The sequence below is a fragment of the Silene latifolia genome, chromosome 1 (genome assembly GCF_048544455.1).
Source record: "Silene latifolia isolate original U9 population chromosome 1, ASM4854445v1, whole genome shotgun sequence".
In the NCBI taxonomy this organism is placed as follows: domain Eukaryota; kingdom Viridiplantae; phylum Streptophyta; class Magnoliopsida; order Caryophyllales; family Caryophyllaceae; genus Silene; species Silene latifolia.
Genome location: NC_133526.1, coordinates 63,416,892 through 63,444,405, shown reverse-complemented (window position 1 = coordinate 63,444,405; position 27,514 = coordinate 63,416,892). Strand labels below are relative to the sequence as shown.

General features: G+C 41.2%; 1 protein-coding gene across 1 annotated transcript; it reads left to right on the top strand.

Annotated features, from left to right (window-relative positions):
* Positions 1-24,482: 24,482 nt before the first annotated feature.
* Positions 24,483-27,186, top strand: LOC141648161 (uncharacterized). The gene is made up of 5 exons (XM_074456653.1): positions 24,483-24,631; positions 24,731-25,093; positions 25,220-25,277; positions 25,326-25,548; positions 27,131-27,186. The coding sequence occupies exons 1-5, from the start codon at positions 24,483-24,485 to the stop codon at positions 27,184-27,186; spliced, it is 849 nt and encodes a 282-aa protein (XP_074312754.1).
* Positions 27,187-27,514: the final 328 nt, after the last annotated feature.

Genomic DNA, 27,514 nt, shown 5'->3' with positions numbered 1-27,514 from the left:
TAGCAATCTTACTCTTACAAATCAAAAGAACTCAAGGATGGCACCTAGAAGATCCTCCTTTAGAAATGCAAGAAGACCTAGGATGGTGGGAAGTTCCTCTACCTCACATATCAACACCATTAGAAGGGAGCATGTGGAAATTGTAGACCTCACAAGGCTCGACGACTTCTCGAATGTGGAATTCCTTGATGATGTGCAGCGATTGGTCTTTCATCGACTCTTAAGTAAGAATATTCTTCCCACTAAATTCCTTTGTCATGATACTTTGAGAAAACTTGGAATCTTTCACCAAGTGGAGGCTTTATTTGAGGTTTTTGGCCTTTCAACACTCTTTCGCATGTTTGAACCCACCTATCGATCTCTTGTGCTCGAATTCTTGAGTTGCTTAAAGATTACAACTTCGAACAAGGTGATTAGCATAGAGTTTAGGTTGGAGAATGTCTCTAGAACAATGACCCTTGTGGAATTTGCGAGAGTGTTCGGTCTTGATGTCTCGCCTACCCGAACATCAAGACCCAAGAAATATAGTGTCGCACCCTTGTGGAGGGCCATGACGGGCCGGGACTTCATTCTTACCAAAGAGTGTCTTGCTTTTCACATCCAAAATCCAATCTTGAGGCTCACTTACCGATTTCTTTCGGGTACCCTCATCGCCCGCCGAGACCCGGCTATTGTGAATCAAATGGACCTCATGTTCATGGAATCCTATCTAAACATTCAAGGGAAAGACGGGTATCATCTCAATGCACCGCTAGTCTTGCTAGAAAAGTGGGCGAAATTCCGAAATGGTGATGATGATGGGAAGAAGCATATAGTGAATGGTGGACTCATAACACGACTTGCAAAGCACTTTAATCCTAGGTTCAATGCGAATAATGAGTACACCCCACTCTCGGGAGGAATGAGAATTAATGAAGACCTCCTTGTTGTCCAACACCATTGGATAACCCTTGAGGGGGTTGATTAAAGAATCAAATGGTTGACGAAAGGAAGTGATCCTATCTACCTTCCGATGGCCGACCTACCTCGAGTCTCCCCAAGGAGAGGAAGTTTGTCCCCAATACCCTCTTACCTCATTCAAAGTCGAGAAAGACAAGCTCCACCCCCACAAGCTCCTCCACCGCAACAACAAGAACAACAAACCCAAAATGAAAAGATAAAGGTGCCTCCCTACCCCTTTCCCTACCAACCTTACAACCACCCGAATCCCTTCATCCTCCCCCGTGACGATTTTGTCACGGGAATCTTGCAAGACTTGCACTACCATCAATATGAGACCAAGGTGGACAACTATTATGCTCTTTACCCTCAATACCTCGACATGGTTCAAAAGGGACGGATAAGTGAAGAAGGAGTTTTTCCTTCATGGGCTCAAATGGAGTTGCTCTTTCCTAACTCGGACAAGGCAAATGAAGGGGCAAACGGTCGCAAAGGGGAAGAGAGCGGCGACTCTTGTGGAGGTGATACGGTGAAGCTTGAGAGTGAAGAAGATGAATTCATGGATCCAAGTTTAAGTGATGCTTCTAGGGATATTTGGGATACCGATATTGAAGGAGATGATGCCGATTTCTAGGAGATTACTTCATCACTAGGTGGAGCGGGCAAGAGGCACCCACCTTAGTTCAAGTGAAGTTTTCAAATCTTTCCTCTTTATCTTTATTTTTCATGAAAAGAACTTTGCATTTTGTTTGTTTGTATTTTATTTTACTTTGACTCATTGTTGGTTTAGTCCTAGCAACATCAAAGGACTCACACCTCGGTTCCTTTGAGGTGTTCTTTATTGTTCCCACTTTTGAAAAATCCAAAATGACAATCTAGTCTCATGCATAGCATAGCATGTGCATGAACTCCCCCATGCTTTGACATTAGCAATAGTGTCTTACTTGGTTTGGGGAAGTTAATGCATACGCAACGGGAGGTAATTTAAATTATCCTCTCCGTCATAACAAAAATCATGCATCATGTAGTATAGTTTAGTGTAGAATTGCATTTAGTATAGAAAATCATGCATCATCCTTGCATAATTTCCATCATTTTGGCCATTGAGGACAATGCCCATATTAGTGTGGGGATGGGAATTCTAACACTTAACTTTTATTCAAAAACCATAAAAATTCAAAAAAATTCAAAAACCATAAAAATTTAAAAATTGAAAAACCAAAAACAAGTTCATTTCCCTTGTATATATTGTTTTGTATATATTGTGTTTGTTCATCCTTGTTCACTTTGATTGACTACGCCACATCCGAGACATGAGGATATTGAAGACCGCATGGTATGATCTTTCCAATCTCCTTTTTCTTCTTTATGTTAATGACTATGTGGCTTCATTTTGATTGATGCGGTATAACAATGTGAACTTAGGATTGCATCTAGTTTATATGGCATACTAGTTGGTAGAATCATTTGCATTAGGATGTATAAATGTTAGTTGCATCATGGCATGTAGTTTGCATGTTAGAAAATTTTGCGAAACCGTCTACTTGGGAAGCTTGACAAGTGTATATAGGCCCTAGTAGATGCTTTTTATTCTTAAGACTTTGCTTGTTAGAATATTTGTAAAACACCCTAGGATGTGTCATGCTAGTATCCTTTGACCCATGGATTAAGGCCAAGTCAAGAGTACCTTGTGGTGTGATAACTCCTTGGCTACCGTTTATTCCAAGGTGACCCTTGAAACCATGCATACTTCTATCATTCATCCATGTTCTACCATACATTTTGTCACCAAAGGGAATGGGCACAAAAAGAAATCAATTTGAGTTCAATGAGATGAAAAATGAAAGAAAGTTTGCAAAAATGCATCAAATGAAAAGAGGAGCAAAAATAGAACTCCTAAAAGCTTCAAATACAAGGCACCCTCGTTACTAATTGGGGTGACTTTGAAAATGTTCAAAAAGAAATGCAAAAAAAAATTGTCAAGTATTGAAATGCCAAAAATAAAAAAGAAATGGCAAGAAAGTGTTCTCAAATGTCAAATGCCACAAGAAATTGGGGGGAAAAACAAAAACAAAAGCAAACTCCCAAAATGAAACTCAATTACTATCGATCCCTTTATCCATCGTATCCATTTTTGTGCATGGTAGAGAGGGGACGACCCTTCTTCTTGTCTAGGCAAGAGGGGGAATTCCGCGATCCTCCAGTGTTTCTAACACCATAGGGAGTCTACTCTTGACAAAAGCATTTAACGATTGAGGACAAAGGTACCCTAGCTTGACACCTTTTGGAGGTGATTTATTGGTATCCTTCTAGGCTTAGTAGTTTGAACAAATTGCATCTATGAAGGAGTGTGTACCCTTGAATTGCTTCCCTTGTAGATAATTTCCGCCACTTAGATGAGGAAAGTGGCTATTCTTTTTGTAGATGCATCCATTACTTGATTTTGTGTGCTTAATGTTTGGATGTGTCGCCATTTTGGCAAGACCCACCTTGCCTTGCAAGAAGGCATCCTACCTCATGGTTGTCTTGTTGTGAGTTGAAGGGGCGGAGTGAGACCCGCAAATTGTCTCATATCGGCTATTATTATTAGGTTAGGTTAGTATTGGTCCTAGTCTTTGTCACCTCTTTACTCGGGACGAGCAAAGGTTCGGTTTGGGGATATTTGATGCGACCATAATTGGCGCATATTTAGCCCCCGAATTACCATTGTTTCTATGCTTTTTAGTGCCTATTTGGGTCATTTCTTATCTTTAGTTCTTTGTTTTGCATATTCTTTGAGATTTTGATCCCTTGGTAGGAAAGGAGTAAGAATCTTGCATTTTCATGGCAAAACAAGGCTAAATTGATCATATTCAATGACCAAGCATCAAGGAGAGACAAGACTAGAAGGCCTTTGTACATAGCATAGTAGAAGAGCATTGTTGAGAAAAGGATCCTTGAGTCCCCAAGGAAATCCCCAAGGAATCCATGAAGAAAAGGGAAGAAAAAGAAGAAGAAAAGCTCTTTGAACTACAATCCGAACGGATTGTAGAGAATCCGTCCGTCCTCCCGGTCGAGCGTCCTCACCAGGAATCCGCTCGGATTCCCCATGCCCAGTCCGAGCGTCTTGTTCCTCGATCCGCTCGGATCGTCCACCCAGATCCGGCCGTCCCGACTCCCGGCCCGCACGGATCACAACACAAAGACAGATTTCGTTCTTCAAGCTACGAAATGGAGAAGCCCTTCTCTCGGACAATCCTGGAGGCTCCTTGCTCAACTTAAAAAGTGTAATTACTAGTTTAGCCCTTAGTTAACCCTAATGCATCCTCCCTAATTTTCACTATAAATACCCCATTAGTCTAATTAGAGGAGCATGTTCTTCTTATCAATAATTAGAGTAGTTAATATCAATCAAATCTCTCTTCAATATTGTAATCAAATATTAATCAAGTTTTAATCCAAGTTTTAGTTCTTTAATCTCTCTCTAGTTCTTCATTTATTTTGGGTAATTAGAAGATTATTGGGTTTATTGGGAGATTGACAACCTTCCATCAATCATCAAGTTCTTCTATTATTCTTGCTTTATTATTGGAATCATTAGTAGGTATAATCTCTTAATCCCTTTTTAATTATTGCTAATTACTTTCATTTATTCATCATGTTTCATTATGTTAGTATGATTGACAACCTTTCTAGCATGATCAATATGATAATGAGTGAGTAGTCTCTTAGCTAGGGTTTAATGGGTGATTAGGGAAACCAACATGGGGAATGATTCATGCTTAAATTAATATGCTTTCATATCTTATTTGCTTGCTTGTTTTGATCTTAATACATGCACATGTTATATTTGATGAAATGCTAAGCCTATGAATCCTTGCATTTACTATCATCTTCTATCCTTTCAACTTGACTTGTAAGACATAACCCAACTCGAGTCTTGTTAGACCATGCATGTGTTAAGTAGGGAAGATTAAGTCGACTTGTAGGTGTTGTACAATCCAAGAGATTCGGCTCCGGGACCCAAACTTTCCTAGGATTGTAAGATATAACCCAACTCAATCCATCACAACAATAATTGCTTGCTTATAATTTGAGAACATGTTTGTATGATCATATCCCATGATTCCCCTATGAACCCATGACACCCTAGTGCTTTTAATCAATTGTTTACACCCTTGTTTCATTTACCTTGTTAGTTTATTTTCATTGCTATTTTAGTTTAGTGACCTTCTACATCAACCCAATTTGTGACACCCCTAGACACCACTAGTTACAATAGAATCTTCATTTCAATACCCGTCCCTTGGGATCCGACCTTTACTTGCCTCTTTACTAATTGTAGAGTTGTTTGTGAAGTATAAATTGTGTTTTGTATCGACCATTGACCAACGACCACATATGCTTAATTGTGAACACCAAATGGCATCGATCACATTCACAGGCACGAAAGGTGATGGAAGAAGTCCACGACGGAGAATGCAGTCCCCACATGAGTGGGCCTATGATGGCAAAGAAAATCACACGTTTGGGATATTATTGGACCACAATGGAATCCGATTGCATCAAATACGTAAGACATTGCCACAATTGTCAAATCTTCGGGAATGTACAACATGTCCCTCCTTCGTTGCTCTACACGATGACATCTCCTTGGCCATTTTACGCATGGGGAATTGACATAATCGGAAAGATAACCCCAGCCAGAACAGGAGGTCACTGTTTCATTCTAGTGGCAATTGACTATTTTACCAAATGGGTAGAAGCGGCTTCCTACACTGGTCTTACGGCTAAAAATGTGGCAAAATTCATACAAAACAACATCATCTGTCGATATGGTTGCCCACATGAGATCATTAGCGATAATAGGTCACACTTCCAAGCTGAAACCGAGCAATTGCTAGCCAAATAAAAGATTAAGCATCACCACTCTTCGCCCTACAGACCACAGACTAACGGCGCGGTAGAGGCGGCAAACAAAAATGTTGTCACAATTCTCAAGAAAATGATTGACAACTACAGAGATTGGCGAAGCAAAATACCCTTTGCTTTATGGGGATACCGTACATCTGTCAGGACGCCCACTGGGGCTACTCCTTTCTATTTGACCTACGGCATGGAAGCCGTACAACCAGTCGAGCTAGAAATACCATCCCTGCGTATTCTACTAGAAAGTCAAATCCCGGAGGCCGATTGGAAGAGGGACAGATATGAAGAACTCATCCTCCTGGATGAGCGTAGGCTGCGCGCCTTACATAATGTCCAAACATATCAAGCACGTATCAAACGAGCTTTCAACAAAAGGGTTAGGCCAAGAAACATCAAAGAAGGAGACTTAGTACTCAAATCGGTTAGAGCTCTTTTACCTGTTGACCCAAGGGGAAAGTTCAAACCTAATTGGGCCGGACCATTTCTAGTCAAATCCATACTCCCAGGGGTGCGGTTAGAATTACAGACCTAGATGGGAATGAGTTTTCAAACCCCACAAACCTTGACCAACTGAAACGGTACTATGCCTAGAATAGGAACAAAAAACGCGCCTCGCGTAAACCCACGTGTCGCTCTTGTGGGACTAAATAAACGGCCCCTGGCCCAGCTGAAATAAGCTGATGTCACCGTGATCTTGCATTTTGACAAAATTGTCATCCTCATATCATCAAATAAATTCGCACCTCTAGAGTAAGCAAAAGCTCATGCTTATTTTCTATGTTCATTACAAGCTCTTGCTTCGAACAATTATTCTTTTACATTTACTTGAACTACGCGCAAGGGTTTGATTTCGCTTTTCAAGTGAATACGTAGGCAATCCTTCACGGGATTCAACCCATTATATCTAAAATGTAAATAGAAGGACATTTGCATTGCATTTTAAATTCGACAAGAATAATAAGTAGAAAATCCCAACGGTTTCATAACCATTTAACCTTTTTATTTCATTCATTTCCTAAATAATAATAGTACGTTACATAATAAAAATAGAATAGGCTAGGATTCTAAAAATCCCTCCTTTTTATTACAACAAACAATAATAATAATAATCAAATAATAAATAAAGACTCGGGCTACTCCTCCATCTTCCCTTTGCCCTTGTCATTCTTGTCATATTTCTTGTCACGACCTCGAGCTGGACGCTCTTGCACCACTTCAGACCTAATCACCAACGGTCTTTCTCGAGGCCTGACTCTTCCATTCTTGCCAATCACCATCTCTGCGACAGGAGTAGTCTTTGATTTCTTCGAAGGATGAATGACCTTGTAGTCAACAGGCTCGCGTTTCCTCAGTCTCTCGTGCTCTTCCGGAGTTGCAGCCTTTCTCCACCTCAGATAAGAATCCGACACCCACAAAGCATTGGGGGAGAAGCTCAAGAACCACATGTTTCTTTGGGCCCATTTAATAGCCCACTCCCTTCGGCTCTCGGTAGTAAGCGCCATAACAATCTGCGGGACGGTGTCAAGCCTCGGGATCGTCTGCTTCAGCCCAACTTGCCTCATCAATCTTTCCGGGAAGATGCATACCATAAACTCCAATCCAGGAATGCGCACGGACCTAGTGGGATCCAAAGAAGACACTCCAGTGACAGACTTGAGGTGCCACCACGGTACGACCCACCTGATCAACGGGCCATCATCACTCTTCAGCTTGTTCTTCCAATAATCACAGACCCGAGTGAAGTCCACCATGTACAACCTCGTCCCCATCGCAATCGAACGGGAATGATAGGAAAGTGCATGAACTGGGGGCTCGATCAATCGGAGCCGTTCCATAAGCCAAACCTACCAAAAGCAGGTATTAGACATCGAAAAAAAAAAAAAAAAAAGAGGTGTCTTTTTACCTGCAAGATGACGGGACTCCCCAAGAACGGCAGATCGCGGTTGGATTTCCTATTATCCAAGCCCAAAATAATCTCTCCTAAGCACACGCAAGCTGGGCTCCTGCGCAGCTCCATTTGCTCAATAAGGCCCAAAAGACGGGGATCACCTCTCAAGTCTTCATCAACATGCCCTTGGAAGACATACACATGCAACAAACAAAAGCCAAATGCCCTCCTCCTGGCAACATGAGAAACAGTAGGGTCGGCCCTGTTGATGAATCGGTCCACAAAGTCCAACATTCTCACACCTTTCGGGGTAACTAGACGGTCCACCTCAAGTCAGTCGGTCAAGCAAGTCTCTCGAATTTGCTCTTATACCCTTGTGAAGTGGAAGGAATGGCAGGTAAATGTTCGGGGTCCCACCCACCAATAGCAGCAATTTCTTTAGGAAATGGGCAAATGTCACCTCCTGGGAACGCGAAAACATGATAATTCGGGTCCCAATAGTCAAGGCAAGCATCCAAGAACGGTTTTACAACCTTAATGAGTTTCAAACTCAATAAAGACCCAAGGTTATAAGCACCCATGTCATGCTTCTCCATATTTGAAAATTCATTGGTCCATTCCTTCAAGCGGATCTCCAAAGTATTCATAATGAAAAATTTTCTTTTGAAGATTTATTTTGGGAGTTTTGTGTGAATAGACGAAGAAGAGATGGAAGATTTATGAGAATTAAAGCTCCGTCGACGCTTCTATTTATACTAATTGTTGTTTCCAAAAATCCGTCAGAACGGATCAGCTTGGGAATAGGCGCAGCACCTGCTGCGCCTCTTCAAAGGGACGCAGCTCCTGCTGCGCCTCTTCCCCAGTCTCACTTCTGTGATTTCCACGTTGGATCTTTCCTAATTCTATAACGCATGATTTCCTATTCCTACGGGGTTTTATTTTGGTAAATACGAGAAGATTACCATGTTTCAAGTTTCCTAAATTCGCGGGCACGCATTTCGAGACGACGTCGACACCTTCGCCATTTCATCACACTTAATTCCTTTCCTTTTTTAGGAAATAATTCTCATTTTCTTTTTTAGGAAATAACTTTCATTCTTTTTTGGGAAATAATTTTCTTTTGTTTTCATTTTTAACGAATTTCAGCATTTCATTTCTACATTTTCTAACTTATAGATTTATCTTTTTTCTTTTTTTTAGGGGGTAACCCTCCCTACCGTCCGGTCATTTCCGGCAAAATTTTTGCATTTTTGTGTTCTTTTGAGTCTCATTTTGCGCTAATTAAGGCCATATGTATATAAAATGTATGTTTTCCGTGATCTCTATGTAAATTTCGGCAGCATGACGGCGTAAACCGTTGTCTACCAAACCTGTTCAAGAACTAACCTGCAGATACAAGCAACACAACCCAGCAGCAAAGGCACTCAGGCCGTCGTATATACACCAAACAGAGCAAATGCACAAGCAAACTGGGGGCTTGCGCCCCAAACAAAGTCCAAAAATGTTCAAAATCAGATGTCCAAACGTACAAGTCTACAAAACTACACAAAGCTACTGCTGGGCGCCCTCCAACTCGGCAACTCTCGCCACAAGAGCAGCGATCTCGGCATCCCGAACCTCGAGCTCCCTCAACACGCGAGCTGTCTCCTCCCGAGACTGGGTCAACTCTCGCTCCAGCTCGCGGTCACCCTGTAGACAGCAATAAATTGGCTCATGTCAATCGATGCAAGCAAAATAGAAAAATAAAAAAATCAAAAAAGAGAGAAATGGGTGTAAGGTTCATACCTGACGACCTCGACCACCGACGAGTGCCTCGATGGCAGTAGCTCGCAGCCGGTTGGCCACCCTCCATAGTGCCACGAACCGGGACGGTGCGACCTGCATTTTCAAAAGAAATTCTCAGCAAATTGAACAAGCTCAATCAAATGTGTTCCTACACGAAAGTTATACAAGCTAGAGGCTCACCCTCCGAATTAGATGCTGCCAGTCATCTAGGCCAGCATCCGTCACAGCTACGTCAAAGTCACGCAGCTCGGAGATCGTCGTCCTCCCGGTCGTGTCAGTGTACTCAAGGGTCTCGGGGTACACTGGGGGCTCGGTGCCCGCCGCCTCGACCTCCTGCAAAGACAAATAGCTCTTATTAATCGATGATCTTTCGTCGTGATTCTCGAAATCAAATCAAGAAAGAGTAAAAGATGCTCACCACTACCGGCCAGTACGCCAACCTCCCGTAAAGGAACGCTGATTAGTCCTCGCCAGGGAGAAGAAGGTCGTCGCCACTGGCACCAGCCAAGTCCGCCTCCCTCTCAGCCTCAGAAGGCTCCCTAAACATCGTCCTGGGAGGATCGACGGGAACCGTCAACGCGTCCCGAGAGCACTGACGAGCCAACCGCTCACCCAAGTACCACACAGGACCCATCGACGTCCTCAACAACAGCCGGCTCGGGCTCCTAGGTCGAAGGACCTCAGCGACAAAAGGAGGCGCTCCAGCGTACTCCGCCCAAGGTCTGGGCACCCACTATGACAAGATAAGGCAAAGATCATTCCTATGATCAATTAAAGGCAAAGTATAAGAAGTATAAGCGAATACAAATGGGATACTCACGCTGCTCAGCTGAAGGGCGTTCACGTCCCGCCGGTAGACGTTGTGAGAAGAACGCTTGCTCTTCGTCCGGCACATCACCCAATCCCTCACCACAGGATAAGCCCTCTCCAGCGGCTCCGTCCTCTTGGGCGCGAGACTCGGGAAGTAGGAGTACACCCACGCCTGTAAAGCAGAATAATCAATGACAATCTTTCGTGATTTGATAAAGAAAGGAATTTACTTTGGTCTAAAGAAAGGTTCATACCTCCAACGGTAGTCCAGTCCGACAAAGACGGAGAAGTCCCCTTCTCCATCAACTCCGGATGAACCATGGCCCTCATGAAGCGCATGAGGACCGCAAACCAAAGATGACCCGGTCCCAACGTCCTAGGGAACTCGGGTCGAAAGGAAGGGAAGAAGCTTCGTCGACGTGACCTCTCGCCTTTGTCTCCGAGGTAAATCGAAGACAGAAACCACCAAAGCCACAGACGAGCCCTCTGCTCAGCTGTGCAGGGAGGAGGAGTCGTCTCCCTCCCATCGATCGTCACCGGCACGGGTCTTCCCCGCAAAGTAGTCTCGAACATAAGAATCGGGTACCAAGCCCTAAGATCAGAACAGACCTTCGGCGACAAGTTCCGCCCGATCAATCTCCTCGCCTCGGTCGAGTCCGCCCTCATGGCGTCTCCGCCACACCATCTCCTCGGTCCCACACGGCGGACGTAAATCATGCCGTAATCCTCCAAAGTGACTCCCACCTCACCAAAAGGCATGTGAAATGTGGAAGTCGTATCCCAGAATCGGTCCAAGAAAGCGCGGACCAGGCTAAGGTTAGCCCGCAACTTCCTCTTCACGATATCCCTCCGGACTGAACAGAGGACCGAACGCTCCGCGCTCGATCATGGCCCTCTCCTCCGCCGACAGCCGCTCGTAGTGCTCCATCGCCATCGTGTACCCCGAGAATGACCTGATGTTCCCGGCCTCCTATTATGATTTGAAACAAAGCTATCTTTAGTTTTGAATGAAATTTGAAAGAAATTTGGACAAAAAGAATGAAAGAGGACAGGTGGTGAGTAGTGAATTCCTATTTACCAAGCTCTTCACCGTCCTGTAGGACAGGTGACCCTCTGCAGCTCACACGAGGTGCCTACTCTCCCAGGTCTCAGCCCACGCAGGAGCTCCCCTCAGCTGATGACCTCCTCGCCCGACGTTGGCTCGTCTCGGGATCTCCTCCTCCTCGACGGCCTCCTCCTCGTGAAACTCAGCAGCCATCACCGCAGCGGTGAAGGCCTGCTCTAAAGCCTCCTTAACAGTAACGGCGTCTATCTCCATGGGAGCTCTCCCGGAAGTAGAAGCCTCATCACCTGCAACGTTAAAGCAAATTCAGGCCGCGTCACATGACGACAAGCCTTTGTTAGAGAGTTTCCGAGCCTTCAAGGCCCTGAAATCGCTCTTTCCTTGCCATCCTTGGCCATATTCCCATCAACCCGATCACTCATGTGATAAATTGGGTCAAGTCAAGTCCAATTCGAAGCCTAGTTCCGGGTTCAAGTCGAAAATTCGGCAGCATTTCGCTATAACGACGATTATGCCCTAGAAAGGTGTCCTGAAAAAGTTGTTACAAACCAAAATGTCGAGATGGTAGAAAGTTTACCCATCACCCAAGGATCCCAAATATCAAATTTCAGCGCAAATGGGCAATCCTAAGGCTATTTTTGAAGCAATTTACGGTTTAGCTGTAAAACCGTCTCAAAATTTCGCTCAAAGGCTCAAAACTCGATGAAAATTCGAAACAAGTACATGGTTATGTTCCTAACATTGCCTACTATCCATTTCTAACATCAATTTGACATGGAAAATCCATTTGGGGGAAAAGCCTTAAATTTTCGATCAAAAGGGTCGAAAACCCTAAATTTCGCGGCTCAAAATTCAACAAATGTAGATGATTAATGCAAGATTAAGACACATACCTCGATTAGTCATGTTTAAAGAAAGCTTTTGAATCAAACCTTGGCGGAAATGGTGAAGATTTGAGAGAGAAATGAGTGATTTGTGTTTCGAATGCAAATGAACACAATGCCTCTGACTTTCGAGTTTTTACGCAGGAAAGCCAAATTGGGGAATAGACGCAACAGGCGCTGCGCCTCTTCCAAGAGACGCGGCTCTTGCTGCGCCTCTTCCTTTTGTTCCCTCCATACGGATTTTCAAAAATTCGTTATAAGTTCGTTATTTGTGGGCCCATCTTTGGTGCGCCTCTTCCCCGATGCCATTTTACTCTTTTGGTCCGTTCGACGATTTTCTTTCGTTCCGGCTCGTATTTCCAAGCCAGCAGCAGGCTGTTTATTCTTTCCAAGACTCATTTTGCTTGTCGCAACGAGCATTTACTTATTTACAAAAATTTGACGCACATTCATTATGTCTCAAGCGAGAGTAAGCGGATATACTTTCCCTCTCATGACAAGAAGAATAATCCCAACTATGTCTCTAGTGAGAGTAAGCGGACGTACTGTCTCTCTCAAGACGCGAGGATTAACATTTATCCAAACAGTTTTCCCTCCAGCAGTTCCCAGCCGTGTCCTGCTACTTGCAATATTTTCCCGAAGATTGTCCAAAACAGTTTTCCCTCCAGCAGTTCCCAGCCGTGTCCTGCTACTTTCAATATTTCTCGTTTCCCGCGGAGTTCGACGAGGGTGTCGTTCTCCAGAAGTTCCCAAACCCAAAGCCTTCTTTCTTAGGTTCGTAAACCCGAAATTAGGACTTTTTAGCTATAGGATCCCAATCCTTTTAGGTTCGTAAGCCTTCAAGTTCCCCAAGCCAATATAGTTCCTATACCCAACCTCCGGTTTACCCCTTAAGTTGAACTTACTTTAGGCCTCTTTCCCGTCGATGCTCTCCTTTAGGGTCCCACACCCTAGCACAATCCTTATATACCCTTTAGGTCTTACGCTTAGCTCCCATGCTCAACCTTAGCTCCTACGCAACTCCGGAAGCATCTCGAGGAAGAAGTCTCAGGTATGGTCTCTTCTTATGGCTGGCGAGCCTCCTTACGTAGTCTAATGGACTTTAAACGACCCTCCCCGATAGTCGACAGACTCTAAAATGTTCCCGACGACAGGTCCTTGGTTCAGACCCCTTGAACCACCTCGCGTCGCCATAGTCGTCAGGTTGTAATCTTCGATTGACCTGATGGCTATACTTTGACTTTCGCCTTGTCCAACCCTCAGTCAAAGTGGGGGCTCTGTAGATACCTCATTTCTGCACCTCCCGCAAACCACCCGGTGATGATTGGGCCGCATGTTTGATACGCGGAATGATTTGTGACAGTTCGTAAGATTATCATCAAGTGATTGCTCAAATATTAATGTCAACCTCTTAGTTGTCATCTACGTCCCGATACGGTCGTTTTGGCAGTAATTAGAGTACATTCGGAATCCGGGCCTAAAACCGTCTCCATTTTCTGATAACCGTTAAATCCCGAGTCGAATGTTGGAATGTTAGGATATTTCTATTCCATATTTCACAAATTTTATCTTTTGGCAAATAATATCCCGTAATATTCGTATAAGATATTAAGGAAATCGAATTATTTCCGTCCTACCATAACTCAAACGCGGAAATCTTTCTTCAGTAGGAGGAAACCTCCTTGGAATAGACGCAGCAGGTGCTGCGCCTCTTCCAAGAGACGCGATGTTCGCCGCGCCTCTTCCTGCACCCTTTTCTGCATGTTTCTCGTATCTTTTTCATATCTTTCCGAGATTCACTTCCAAGGAGTCTCCGAAACCCTAATTTCTCCACGTGATTAGTATAAATAGGAGCCTTCGCTCCTCATATTTCTCACGCGAGTGTCCGCCCTTCTCTTCTCCCTTTGCATTATAGACTTTGTTCTTCTTTATTGGCGCCTACGTGCTTGAACTTTCGACCACGTAAGCTCGGATCTTTCCGGGTACCAGCCTCTCCGTTGCATGACCGACCAATTTGACCAACTACACTTAATCAACTTAATTAATCAATTCTTTTCCTCTTACGAGGGCACTCTTTTTGCATTCGCTTCGAGCATCACTAATCGATATCTTAGTTCTTCTCGTTTCTTCAACATGTAAGTCTAAGGGTGTATAATCCTTGTTTATTTATTGTATTTACCTTTTCGTATTATCCATTGTAAGGTTTACGTCGAAAGTACCATTAAAGCCGATTTCTAAAACCCTTTGTTAAAACCTGTTTTTGCGGATTTCCAGTAAATAACCGTCGAGAAAGGACGCAGCAACTGCTGCGCCTCTTCGAAGGAGCGCAGTTCCTGCTGCGCCTCTTCGTGAGGCTGCCGCAGTTCCTGCTTCCTTTCTTCTTCGTTTGTCCTCTGTAATTCGTATTCAAAATCTTTCTCTTGCTTGTTCGTCTGTTAATTCTTCGTCTTAGTATCATAATAAATCACATGTGTACATTATTCATCGTCCTTAATATGTTTAAATCATCAAATCCGACTTAAATCCCAATTAATCTAATATTTGCGGGTTTTCGTCATTAAATTCAATTCCGGGTTGTAGAGATTCAATTTGTTCATATTGGGTTTCTGGAATTCGTCTTTGATATAGCTTTCATCTGTTTACTCGCATGTTCATCATATATCATCATGTCTAACGTAGTTAATTGATTTCAATAGAGGACTCATTAATATTGTTTTCACTTCTATCATTATTTCATCATGTAAATAATCTGTTTGCATCCGTCTCAACCATGTTTACTGCTTTTATGACCCATTCATATGTAAGATAACATATTAATCACTTTCATCCGAGTAAATAATTTAATCCATCATTAAAATCACCAATTAACATTAACGGCTTGCAATTACGGCTACACAGCCAGAACTGAGCCAAGGAACAGACGCAGCGTCTGCTGCGCCTATTCCAAAGGACGCAGCTCTGCTGCGCCTGTTCCTGGCTGAGGTCTGTCCCTGAACTCCGTTTCTGTCTTGACATAGTTTAATTAGTTTACGTACTAACTAACTATTACCCGTATTATCACGCTAATTCCTGTTCGTTAATTTATTTGATTCTTTCTTTTACCTCTTTTTCTCAAACTATCCGTTTTAAAGGTATTTTCGACATAAATCGCCTATCCAATGTAATTAATGTAATTTTCATTATTGTAATTTATATTATTTCTTTTATCCATTGTATGTTTTCACATGTAATTGAGCATTAAATCCTACTTCGACCCAATTGTATGCTAAACTAATTGTTCACCGACTTAGTCTAATTCTTCACATGCTAGGATTAAAACTTGGATGTTGCATTGCATGCATATAATCGACGATATATCGAGTACGAATAACTTCCCTAATCATTAGTAGAGGCCGCTATCGAGGCGGGCGGGATTAGGTGTTCGATCAAAAGAGCTTCCTAATACGTACCCTCACCCCTTACTCCAGATCTCCGTGAGCACCCGTGTTCATTGGCATCCACGAGAGTCATTCTAGACATAGAATGCTAAGGGTAACGATTGCTTAGTGTTCATGTCACTACTTTGTGTCTTGACATGACACGAGGTATTCGAACGGTTCCAATTTCCCATAAAAATTGGTGGCGACTCCATACAAAATGCAAACGCTTGTTTCGTTCTCACCAAGCGCCCCCGTGGGCGGCCCGCTGTCCACAATGAGATACAATTTATTTAGTCCCTTGATTTATAGACTAAAAGGTTAGTCGATTATTTTAGAGAGATTTCGAGTTGCGAACTCGAGGCACGACAGTTATTATTTAATTATGCGATAATTGAATAATAAATTTTGGGAGACGGGTTTTAGTTAATTAATTGTTAATTCACTAAAATTGTACTAATTGATTCATGTGATTAATATTTGTACGTAAATAATATGTGTAGTGGTACACGTATATTTACGGAGTGATTTGGACGAATTAATTATGGAAGTATTTAAACATTAAACAATGTTTATAATAAAAATTACACGTATTTGTGCGACAAATATAAGAACCAACATGGACCCGTAAATGGGCAAGTGGACCGTGTAAAATAGAGTTGTGGATGATTAGGAACATAATCATTTTACCTTACTTTATATACTACCATAAGTTATCTTATAGTGATTTTTGCATGTGATGTAAGATTAAATAATATAAGACAATTTTTCCACTCCTACACTCCACCCTCCCACCGGTTTTCCCCCTTATACACTCCAAAATGTTTGCTCATTTTTACACACAACAACTCTTGAACATTTTGCATGTGTATCTTCTTCTCTCTAAAATGATTATTCATCTTTACTAAGAAGTTAGTAAACCAAAATAAATATTTACTAAGAAGTGTTAGTAAGATTACAAATAATATCAAGGGTATAATTTTAACAAGTTTCTAGTTAAATACTTGTTAGATTTTTGGGTTGAGTTCTTGGGTGCATCTTGAAGGAGATCTTCTCTTTGAAGATTTGGTAGGAGGATCATCCATTTGTTATAAGCTCAAGAACAAACTAGTAAGGTGATCTAGTTTGTGCCCATTTTACCATAAAATCAATGTAAGGAAATTGTTTTTCCTTAAACTTTCATTTTTATGCTTTTATATTTGCATGCATGTTACATAGATCACCTAAATGATAAATTATGATATAATTTAATTTTTATTAGAGAGTCTAATATGGATCTATGATCATTCAAGGACAATAGTCCATGAGGCTTTCATCTCCTTGTAGAAAGAGATGTTCATTAGGGTTGTTTTCGTCACTTGGATGGCCTAGGGATGAAGCTACCAGATGATGGTTGTCGATCATGTTTTGAATAACATGTTTCAGTTTGAAGCATATTTCAGTATTGTGACCTTTTCCTTGATGATATTGGCACGCACTGCCGTCCCAGAAACGGGTTTTCCTGCATTCAAGCGGCTCCGGAGTGGGCCCGATTGGTTGTAGCTTCCCTTCAGTCATGAGCCTTTGAAGGGCTGCGGCATAGGTTGTGTTGAGGTTGGTGAATGTCCTTTGAGAACGTTCAACCTTGTTGTTTAACTTGAGACATTCAGGGGGATTGTCTTGACTGAGAGGTGCAACTATGATTTTGCAAGCATCAATCATATCTTGAATGGCATGCTTGAGTTTGAAACAAATTTCGGTGTCATGGCCCTTGCCTTGATGATATTGGCAATAGGCATTTATTTTCCAGAAACGAGTTCTTTTGTGTTCAGGTTTGTCCGGAGTCGGACCAATGGGTTGTAGCATTCCTTCTGAAGCAAGTATCCCCAGATCGGTGCCATATGTTATTCCCAGATCTGTGAATACCATTTTATGTTTTCCCATGGTTCCCACATTGGTGTTTTTGGGGATATTTTTGTGAGTTTTGTTTTTGTTTTTGTCAATCCTGGGCGGAAGCAGGATTTGGTCATTGTCAATGGGAAGTTTTGGGGATGTTGCTTGATATTTTGAAAGGGATTTCGGTGAGGTGATTTCATGTTCTTTGTTGTTGGGTTCATAGGTGTACGATTCATTAGATGGCCCCTCTTTTTCAACAGCTGTTGGTTGATGAACAGAGGGTTTGTTTTCTCCTTGATGGTCAGGTTTATTTTCGGTACTACCAAACCTTTTCTCCAAGTTAGCTACCAGGGTGTTCAAATCATCGATAGCAACTTGCAGCTTTGAGAATATGTTGTTGATGGAGATGGAGAGCATCATTATAGCGCTTTGTAGGCCATCTTCATCAATTGCATGAATTTTCTCATCGTCAGGAGAGATGACATGAGAACAGTCTAAGGAAGATTCCTGACTGTGTCCAATAGGTTTTTCAGGATGGTTGTTCTTGTTGTTTGTTGAGGGAGGTAATGGTAACTCACCCTTTTCAATCATATCAAGGATGGCGCCTTTTATGGGGAGACACATTTCAGTATCGTGTCCGCGACCTTGGTGATATTGGCAAAAGAGGTTTCCATCCTATCTTCGACCTCGCTTGTTTAGTAGAGGGTCTGGAGTTGGAATAATCGGTTTGAGCTTTTCTTTGGATATTAGCCTCTCCAAGGCTGTGGCATAAGGCATACCCAAATCAGGGAAGGACCTATGAGGTCGTCTTGTTTTGGTAGCCTTCCAACTAGGGTTGGTTTTATCGTTGGCATGTAGTCGGCTTTCAAGGAGCTTAACCCTTTGCTCAATATCAGAAGAGGGAAAATTCCCGGTTATCATTTTGTCCTCAACCTGGGAGAGACGAGTGCTCAAGTTTTCCACGGTAGCTATGAGTTGAAGGACCACATTGTTGGTTTTAGCAGAAGTCATGGCAGATGCAGATTGATCAGCTTTTTGAGTTCCTAGTTGGCAATTGATGGCACCCAAGGGATCCATATTTGAAATAACGATAGGCGTTATAATTTGTCTTGGCAAGGGATTGCACAAATAAAGGCAAGTACAACACATATGTATGAAAGGCAATTATGTCGTGAAGACGCGTAGGTGTGACTAGGTTATGAGTTCATTAAAGATCGTGAATGACCTCTTGTGTTTGAACTCCTGGTCCATGACTTTGAACTTAGACTCGAGTGTCAACTTTTGCATAGTGATGCCTAGACAGACGACTTATGACTTAGTTTGGAGGTTTGTCGATGGAGTGACACCGTTGGATGAGACATGTACACGAACTTGACCTTTGACCCGTAATGTAGGGGAAAGGCGGATTTAATACCCGAGAGGTTTTGACTCTGCTAACGCCATTGAAGATGTCTCGACAATTAGGCGACGTGACCTAGACCAGAAGGTAGGTACTAACTTCGGCGGAGATTCGACGTTATCTAGACGACTTGACTTGAAATTGACTGGACTCTAATCGACTCGAGGCTGAACCAGAAAGGTGGATTGAAGTTTTCAAAAAAAGAAATTTTCAAAGAGATTCATTTGTCGTTTTAGGGACGGCTTCCGAAGAGTAGGGATCTTTAGAAGGTCGGCCAGTTGAAAAGGTTGTCTTAGGTTTGTATTCAAAAGACGGTTTAAGTTGAGATTGCAGCGGCTCTGAAAACAATGTGTTGTTTCCGAAGACGGGTTTTTGAAATTCGGAATCACGGATTTAAAAATCGAGAATTGAAGAATTTGGAATCGTCATCACAATTGCTATGAAAACGGTTAAATTTGTTTTAAAATTTGAAAACGGTTAAATTTGTTTTCAAAAACTGAGCTTTGATTTGATATCTGAAAACGGTTAAATTGGTTTTCAAAGATTTGATTTTGAATTAAAATTTGAAAACGGTTAAACTTGTTTTCAAATGATTTTAAATTGTGAATTGAAATTTGAAAACGGTTAAATTTGTTTTCAAATGATTTGAAATTGGATTTGAAATTTGAAAATGGCTAATTTTTTTTTCGATTATTCGATTTTGAATTGAAATTTGAAAACGGTTAAATTTGTTTTCAAATGATTTGAAATTTGATTGAAATTTGAAAATAGTTAAATTTGTTTTCAAAGATTGAAATTGGATTTGAAATCTGAAAACGGTTAAATTGGTTTTCAAAAGATTTGATTTTGAATTTGAAATTTGAAAATGGTTAGATTTGTTTTCAAAGATTTGATTTTGAATTGAAATTTGAAAGAGGTTAAATTTGTTTTCAAAGATTTGATTTTGAATTTGAAATTTGAAAACGGTTAAATTTGTTATTGAGTTTGAATTGAAATTTGAAAACGGTTAAATTCTTTTTCAAATATTTGATTTTGATTTGAAATTTGAAAACGGTTTAATTTGTTTTCAAATGATTTGAAATTGGAAATTATGAGGATTAAATTCGTCATTACGACGGGTTAGAAAAGCGTTTGAACCATTAAAAGACGGTATGCAAATCGAAAATTGTGAGAATTGAAATCGTCATTACGACGGCTTAGAAAAGCCAAATTTGATCTAGAAAACAAGATTTGAAATTTGGAAGGTTGCACGGGTTGAAATCGTCATTACGGCGGTTTGAAAAACGTTTTTGTTTGAAAACTGATTTCGAATTTTTGAAAATTCGAGGGTAGAATTCGTCATTACGACGGCAAAAAGGGCGCTTTGAGAATGCAGTGGTCGGCGAGGGACTGAGGTTTGAAACAACCATTACGACGATGTAAAAGGGTATTTTGAAATGGTTTGTTAAAACCGAGTTTGAAATCGTCATTACAACGGCATGAAAAGGTGCATTTGAAATTGTTATAAAAACCGGGATTTGAAATGGCCATTATAACAGCGTAAAAAGGTGTATTTGAAATGATTATAAAAAACTGGATTTAAAACCGTTATTACGATGGCATAGAAAGGCGTGTTGAAATGGTTGTAGAAAACCGGGTTTGGAAATCGTCATTACGACGGCCTAGAAAGGCGTGTTTGAAATGGTTGTAGAAAACCGGGTTTGAAAATCGTCATTACGACGGCCTAGAAAGGCGTGTTGAAATGGTTGTTGAAAAATCGGGTTTGAAAATCATCATTACGACGGCCTAGAAAGTCGTGTTGTTTGAAATGCAATGGTCGGCGAAAGACCGAGGTTTGAAATGGCCATTATAACGGCGCAAAAAGGGTATTTTTGAAATGACACGGAAAGACTTATGATCACATAACACATAAGCACTCGCAGTTTCATTATATTATTCATAATGCTAACACGAGTTTTGGCTTAAAAGGGTGAGTTACACACCAATCAATCAATCCCCGATTTTCGAGAGGAATACGGATCCAAACAAAATGTGTAAGGAGGGTGCCCTAGCCTCGTGCTCGAAGGAAGTGAAAGCTCTTTGACGAAACAAAAATGTGTAACGTCAACGGTATGCTTGACTCAATCGGGATTCAAAACGTGGGGATGAGAAAACTCACGCCAACGGGACGAGCCAATTGGTCGATAAAGGTTAGGTTGTGAGCCCGGACAAGGAACCCGACTTATGACCATAATATCAATTAATGCACTTTAACCACGACCTCGTTCGAGTTTCACATCTAAGGATCACAAAGACACAAGTGTCCTAGTTTTCCCCAGCGGAGTCGCCAAATTATGGACATGGGCCACGCGTTATGTGTACATGGGCCACCGCCGATCCGTGGACGTAGGACACCTACACGCCAAGCCAATATGTGGACGTATAGCGGTCGGAAAGCCACGTTTGGAGGCGTAGAAATGCTTTCGACCAGATCGCTTTAGATCGGTCGGTTTCGTTTCGGCAAAGGTCTCTAAACGATGTAGAGATGTTCAGAGTCGCCACCAAGCATTTGTGGGATGCTTGGAACCCGTTCGAATCCAACTTATACCTAGGTCAATCAAGGCAAAAAGCGGTGCTTGCCATAGGTACTAAAGATAAGGACTCGTCCCCCTTTAGCATCCTATTGCTAGAATGACTCTCGTGCGCCCTGGATAAGGCCATCCACTATCCAAAGGTTCTGAGTAAGGGGTGAGGGTACGTATTGGGAAGCTCTTTAATCGAACACCCAATCCCGCACGCGTTAGCGGCCTCTACTGATTGATCGTGGTTGTTTAAGTGCAAAAGTTGATAAAACGGTTTAAATGCATGAATGCGCATCCAAAAGCTTAACCTAACATGTGAGAATTTCCTAAGTCGGTTTGTTTATCCAAATATAAAGTATTTGATGTCGAGTTGGATTTAGATTTATTTTCATGTGAAAACGGAAATTAAACATCCATTTACCAAATTCGGGTTATGATGCTTAACACGATCCATTATTCGAAAAAGGGTGTCAATGACAAAGTTTAAAAACGTAAGCTTGTCAATCTGATCCGTCATGTATTCGGATTAACCATAATCGAGATCGTCCTAGACAAATGCTAAAACGAAACAAAACAGTGCCAGGCAGCCTCATTGGGGCGCGAGTCTATTCGCGAGGGAAAGGGCTCTGCCTAGGTTTTAAAATATGAAAATAGACGGCCTCTTGGGGCGCGAGTCAGACGACGGCCCAAGAGGCGTCTCCTGCTTGTTAAAAAGGTTGTTTAAAACCGTTTTTTGTGATTAATGATTTGCAAGTATGATTTGCATGACTCGGAATAATTACTATTATGGTAATAATATTCGTTGTCGGATTTGCAAGTTTGAAAAGCATATTAAAATGTGTAAAAGGAAAATGTTTGATTTGAACTAATTATGTTAAGTTCAATTATTTGTAATTAGTCAAGTTTGTCATCGTACTCGGATTAAACCGACATGGTATAAAGAACCAAGGATGATTATGAATTATGACTAATATGTTTACAAGTTTAAATAAGTGGGAAAAATTGTAAATAAAAGAATAGAGTGTTAAAATACCCATTAATATGTATTTAACCAAATAATATCACCGAGTCACGGATTAAACCGTCATGGTATAAGGAACCAAGGGTGATTATGATTTATGGTTAAAGTATTTGTCATAAAAATGAATTAAAATGGTAAAAACCGTAAAAGGAAAGAAGTAAAAATAAAAGATAGTGTTGAAGGAAAGACGAACTCAAACACGTTTGAGTCTGACCTGGACACCCCATTGAGGCGAGAGCCTCTTTGCACAGTAAAGGGCTTCTGTCTCAGGCCAAAACTCGGTTTTGGCTCATCTAACCTATATTTGAATCGTGTTATGCATTGTTCATGCTTATAAATTCATAAAAACAATAAAGACTTGAAATAAATGAGATATTTACACCCTCAAACTTACGTGTATTGATGTTTGCAACGTAGACGACTTTAGAGACGGTTTTCTCGTAGCGGCTACTCACGATCAAAGAAGTTTAAAAGAGTGCCTTAGAAAAGGATTTTGTTTTGAAAATGAGTTGAAAATATGTTGTTGAAAAACATGTTGATTAATGTTGAGGTGGTCGAATGGGTCGGTCGAATGCATGGCGACGGTACCAACCAAAATGTGTAAGGCTTGTGTTTTCGATCGGTAGGTCGAAAACACGTGTCGATTTTTTGACTTAGGAAGTCGAGTCTAGAAGTTTAAGAGAGAGGTGAGGGGGCGGACGCTGGCGTGAAGATTATGGGGTGTGATGGTGGGTATTTATAGAGAAATATGGGGTGGTAGGTCGGTTGAGTTTGCTTAGAGGCTAAGCAGACAGCCCCTTTAGGCGTGAGGCACCTAGTGATCCAAATGGGTGTACTGTCGTTTTCGCAAATTTGGATTTTCCATTTGTTCTAACCAATGTTTTGTTGGTTGTGATTTGTGGTCTTAGGTGATTGCTTAGCTGTGTAAGCTTGATCTTGGGTGTTATTTGGGGTACGTATTTTGTGTTCTTGACTCGGGTTTGACCCCTGTGAGTCGGGATTTGAATTTCAAGTCGGTTTTTGGCCAGGTGTCGGTTTTGACTCTAATTAGGGTCATTTTAATGCAAATGGCATGATAAAGACATTCATGCCATTAATTTCGACATTCGAGATTTGGGTTGACTCGGGTTGACTCAGATTGACTCGAGTTGCGGGTTTCTGAGTCGGTTTTGAGTCGGAAGACGGTTTTGACTCTAAATAGTGTTATTTTAATGCAAATGAAGTTAGAAAACCATTTTTGAAATCATTTTTCATATCCGAGTAATGCATTAAATCGTCTCATGTATAGCCAATCCACGCACGCATATCAAAATCACGTTATAGTCCGATCATCATCGGGTGGTTTTTGGAAGGTGCAGATACTGGTATCTACACTTCTTTTACTCTGTGAAATTAATTAAACAACTTAATCATACCCTTATTACCCTTTTCCCCAAATGTGTGGTTCCACAAAATGTTACTTAGTTCAGAACTATTTCATGTTGTAATGTGGTGTATAAATGCATCTCAAAGATCATTTGAAATAGACTCTCTGACATACTGCCTCATATTATTAGTGACAATCAGGGGGAGTTTATTAAAGGGAGAAGCGTTGTGGAGAACATCTATCTTAATTTGTAAAGATATTGTAAGACTCTATAATAGAAAATCAGTTTCTCCTAGATTTATGCTTAAAGTTGACTTGAAGAAAGCTTATGACTCTGTTAGTTGGACATTCCTGGAGTAGATGTTACTGGCCTTAAACTCTCCACTAAATTTTATTGATTTAATTATGGAATGTATCCAATCTGCCTCCTATTTCTTAGTGTTGAATGGGGATTATTTTGGTATGTTTTAAGGGGCTAAAGGGCAAAGGCAGGGTGACCCCTATTCTTCCTACTTTTCAAAATTTCTATGGAATATTTGAGCAAAATTATGGCCTACAACTGAACACATGTCATTTAAATTTCATCCTATGAGTGATCAGTTGAAACTTTCACACCATATGTTTGATTATGATCTTTTATTGTTTAGTAAGGATTATGTGGCCTCAATTATGGTGATATCGATATCTCTTGCAACTTTTTTTAAAGCTTCTGTGCTGTAAATGAATTCCTCTAATTCTAATGCTTATTTCCATGGGGTGCAAAATTGAGTGAAAAATGACATTCTGCAAATTTCTGAAGGGTGTCTCCTCTTTAGATATTTGGGAATTCCTATCAATTGTGGCAGAATAAAGAAGGTTGACTGTCAAGTTTTGGTGGAGAAGCTTATAGCCATAATTAGGGATTTTGGAACCAAGCGACATTCGTATGCTCGGGGACTTGTCCTGGTTAACTCTGTGTTTACAGCAATTTGTAGCTATTGGGTGAATATCTTTCTCATTCCAAAGGGTGTCTTGAATAATATAAAAGCCATTTACAAGAATTTTTGGGATGGGAAGATTGATTATATGAGAGTTCCTTTGGTGAGTTGGAATAAGGTTTGTGCCCCTAAAAAAGAAGATTGCCTGGGGATAAGGGATAGCTACTCTTGGAACGTTGCAGTTATGGGGAAGTTAGTCAGGTGGATTTATTTTTGTCCAGATTGATTGTGGGTAAAGTGGGTTAATCAGATTTACTTAAAAGGGATCCCTTGGAATAGCTACTCTCCCAGTGGTGATTTGAGCTAGGGATGGAAAACTATTTGCAGGGTTAGCGATAAATTAGTAGCTGGTTATAGTAATGAGGTGTGGGATTTGGATAAAAGGGTATACATTGTTAGTAGTGTTTATGAGTTCTTGAGAATGAAATATTAGGAAGTTAAGTGGCATAAGCTTATTTGGACAGGCTGGTGTATTCTAAAGCACCAGTTTGTGGGATGGCTCATTGCTAGGGAAGCATTGCAGGTAAGGGATAAACTTCATCATCTTGGTATTGTTGCTGATGCTACTTCCTTGATTTGTGGGAAAGATATAGAAGCTCCCCCTCATCTCTTTCATGAGTATAAGTATAGTAGAAATATCTTTGATATGATGAATGGTACATGTGGTTTAGTCTTCCCTCAAGTAAACTTGATTTATTGGGTTGCCTCATCTCTTTCAAACCCGGTTTTCTACAACCATTTCGAAAACACCTTTTTACGCCGTTATAATTGACGCGTCAAGACACGGATTTCAACCGGTCTCGCACCGACACAATGGCTCTTTCAAAACCCGAAAAGGACACACACCCTTTTTCGAGGCCTTTTCAAATCCCAAGGGCCATACACCGTCCCCGGGACCACAACCTTTTTAAACCTTTAAAAACCCGATTTTTAATTTCAAGGCCGTCTTCGGAAACAGCACGTTGTTTTCAGAGCCGCCGCAACTCGAACTCAAACCGTCTTTTTAAAACAAACTTAAGACAACATTTAAACTGGTCGACCTTTTGAATATTCCTACTCTTCGGAAGCCGTACATAAAACGACAAACAAATCATTTTGAAAATTTCTATTTTCGAAAATTTCAGTCCAACATTTCAATTTCGTCTCGTGTCTGTCGAGTCGAAGCAAACGTACTTATAGTTATTTATTTATGAGTCGTCTCACCTCGAGACTCATTCAACGGCGTCACGCCATTATGTTGAACGCAGGTCAAAGCCCGGCCAACACAATCACATCATAAATCAAGTCAGCACTAAGGCACCACACACGGTTGCCCTCGTCTTGTTGAGTCTGAAGTGTCTCTACGTCTTTTGTGTTATCTACATTTAGTCGTTAAACCGTGTCATATTGCGATGTAATGTGAGCCATTTTCTGCCTCAGAGCCATGGGCTCGTCTTCAGCTTCGTCCAACAACAACAATGACAACAGAGATCTCACGACTGCTCAGCTAGCCAGTCTGCTCACCACTCTTAAGGTCACCCTGGACCGTGTCGAGACTCGTATCGGCAAATTGGAAAACAAGGAAACCGGAAAACACAACACTCCGCCTTGGATTGAAACCGAGAAAAGGCTCAAGCTCTTAAAAGAACAACTCCTAGCCCGTGGTAACAACATCCACCTTGAGAACAATCGAAGATTCGAACCCGTTTAAGATCAACTACCCGACAACTTTACCTTAACTGATGTACCCAAGTTTAAGGAAGTGGAGGACTCACTCAATCACATTCGGGCCTTTAAGGACTACATGTCCATCAAGGGCGTCAAGCAAGAACTTTTCACCTGGATCTTTCCATCATCCCTGGAACCGATTCCCCGCCAGTGGTACTATTCCCTCGACTCGAAGAGCATTACCACTTGGGACGAAGTTGTAGGAAATCATATTTTACAAATCACATATTTTAGTTTAAAGTTTTAGTCATAAAAACTTAAGGATCTTATGCATGCAAAACTAAAAATAAGAGTAAAGGAAAACCGGTTCCTTACGTTGGATATTTCGGCTATTAGGGCACTAGTAAGGTCTCCTACCTTACTTAGTTCTTGAGCTTTTCAAATGGATGAACAAGATTCAATTTAGAAGCTCTCCTCAAGGATTGTACCAAGAAAACCTCCTTAATACAAATATTAATTTGATTACTAGAATTAATATTTGTTCCTTAAAATTATTACTAATATTATAAGTATACTACTTGTAATATTTAGGGAATAATATTAGTGATCTTGTGAGATTTTATCTTTTGTTCAACAACAAGAAGTAGTGAGATAAAAAGTATTCAAGTGAATGAATAATGTTGGAATGAATTAATGTATTGTAGAAAAAGCACTACTTGAGTGTGTAGGGGAAGAGGCCACCGGTTTTGGGTGGTAGGGTGCCCAATACATTTGCAATTTTCTCTTCTCAAGAGTATAGGTATGCATACCTATGATTAGTAGGTAATCATCATGTTACCCACTAAATAAAAGTAATTAAGGCACAAAATCCCCTCCCCTCTTCCATTTACACGGTCCATACTATTAATATGGATCCATTTTAACTTTGTCAATTTGTTAATATGTAATGTGTGACATATTGGACATGTTACTAGA

Coding starts and splice junctions, on each gene's coding strand:
- LOC141648161 (XM_074456653.1), top strand. CDS start 24,483: ATGTCATTTAAATTTCATCCTATGAGTGATCAGTTGAAACTTTCACAC. Junction 25,278..25,325: donor TGTGGGATTTGGATAAAAGG/GTATACATTGTT, acceptor ATGAAATATTAG/GAAGTTAAGTGGCATAAGCT. Junction 25,549..27,130: donor TATCTTTGATATGATGAATG/GTACATGTGGTT, acceptor TGTAATATTTAG/GGAATAATATTAGTGATCTT.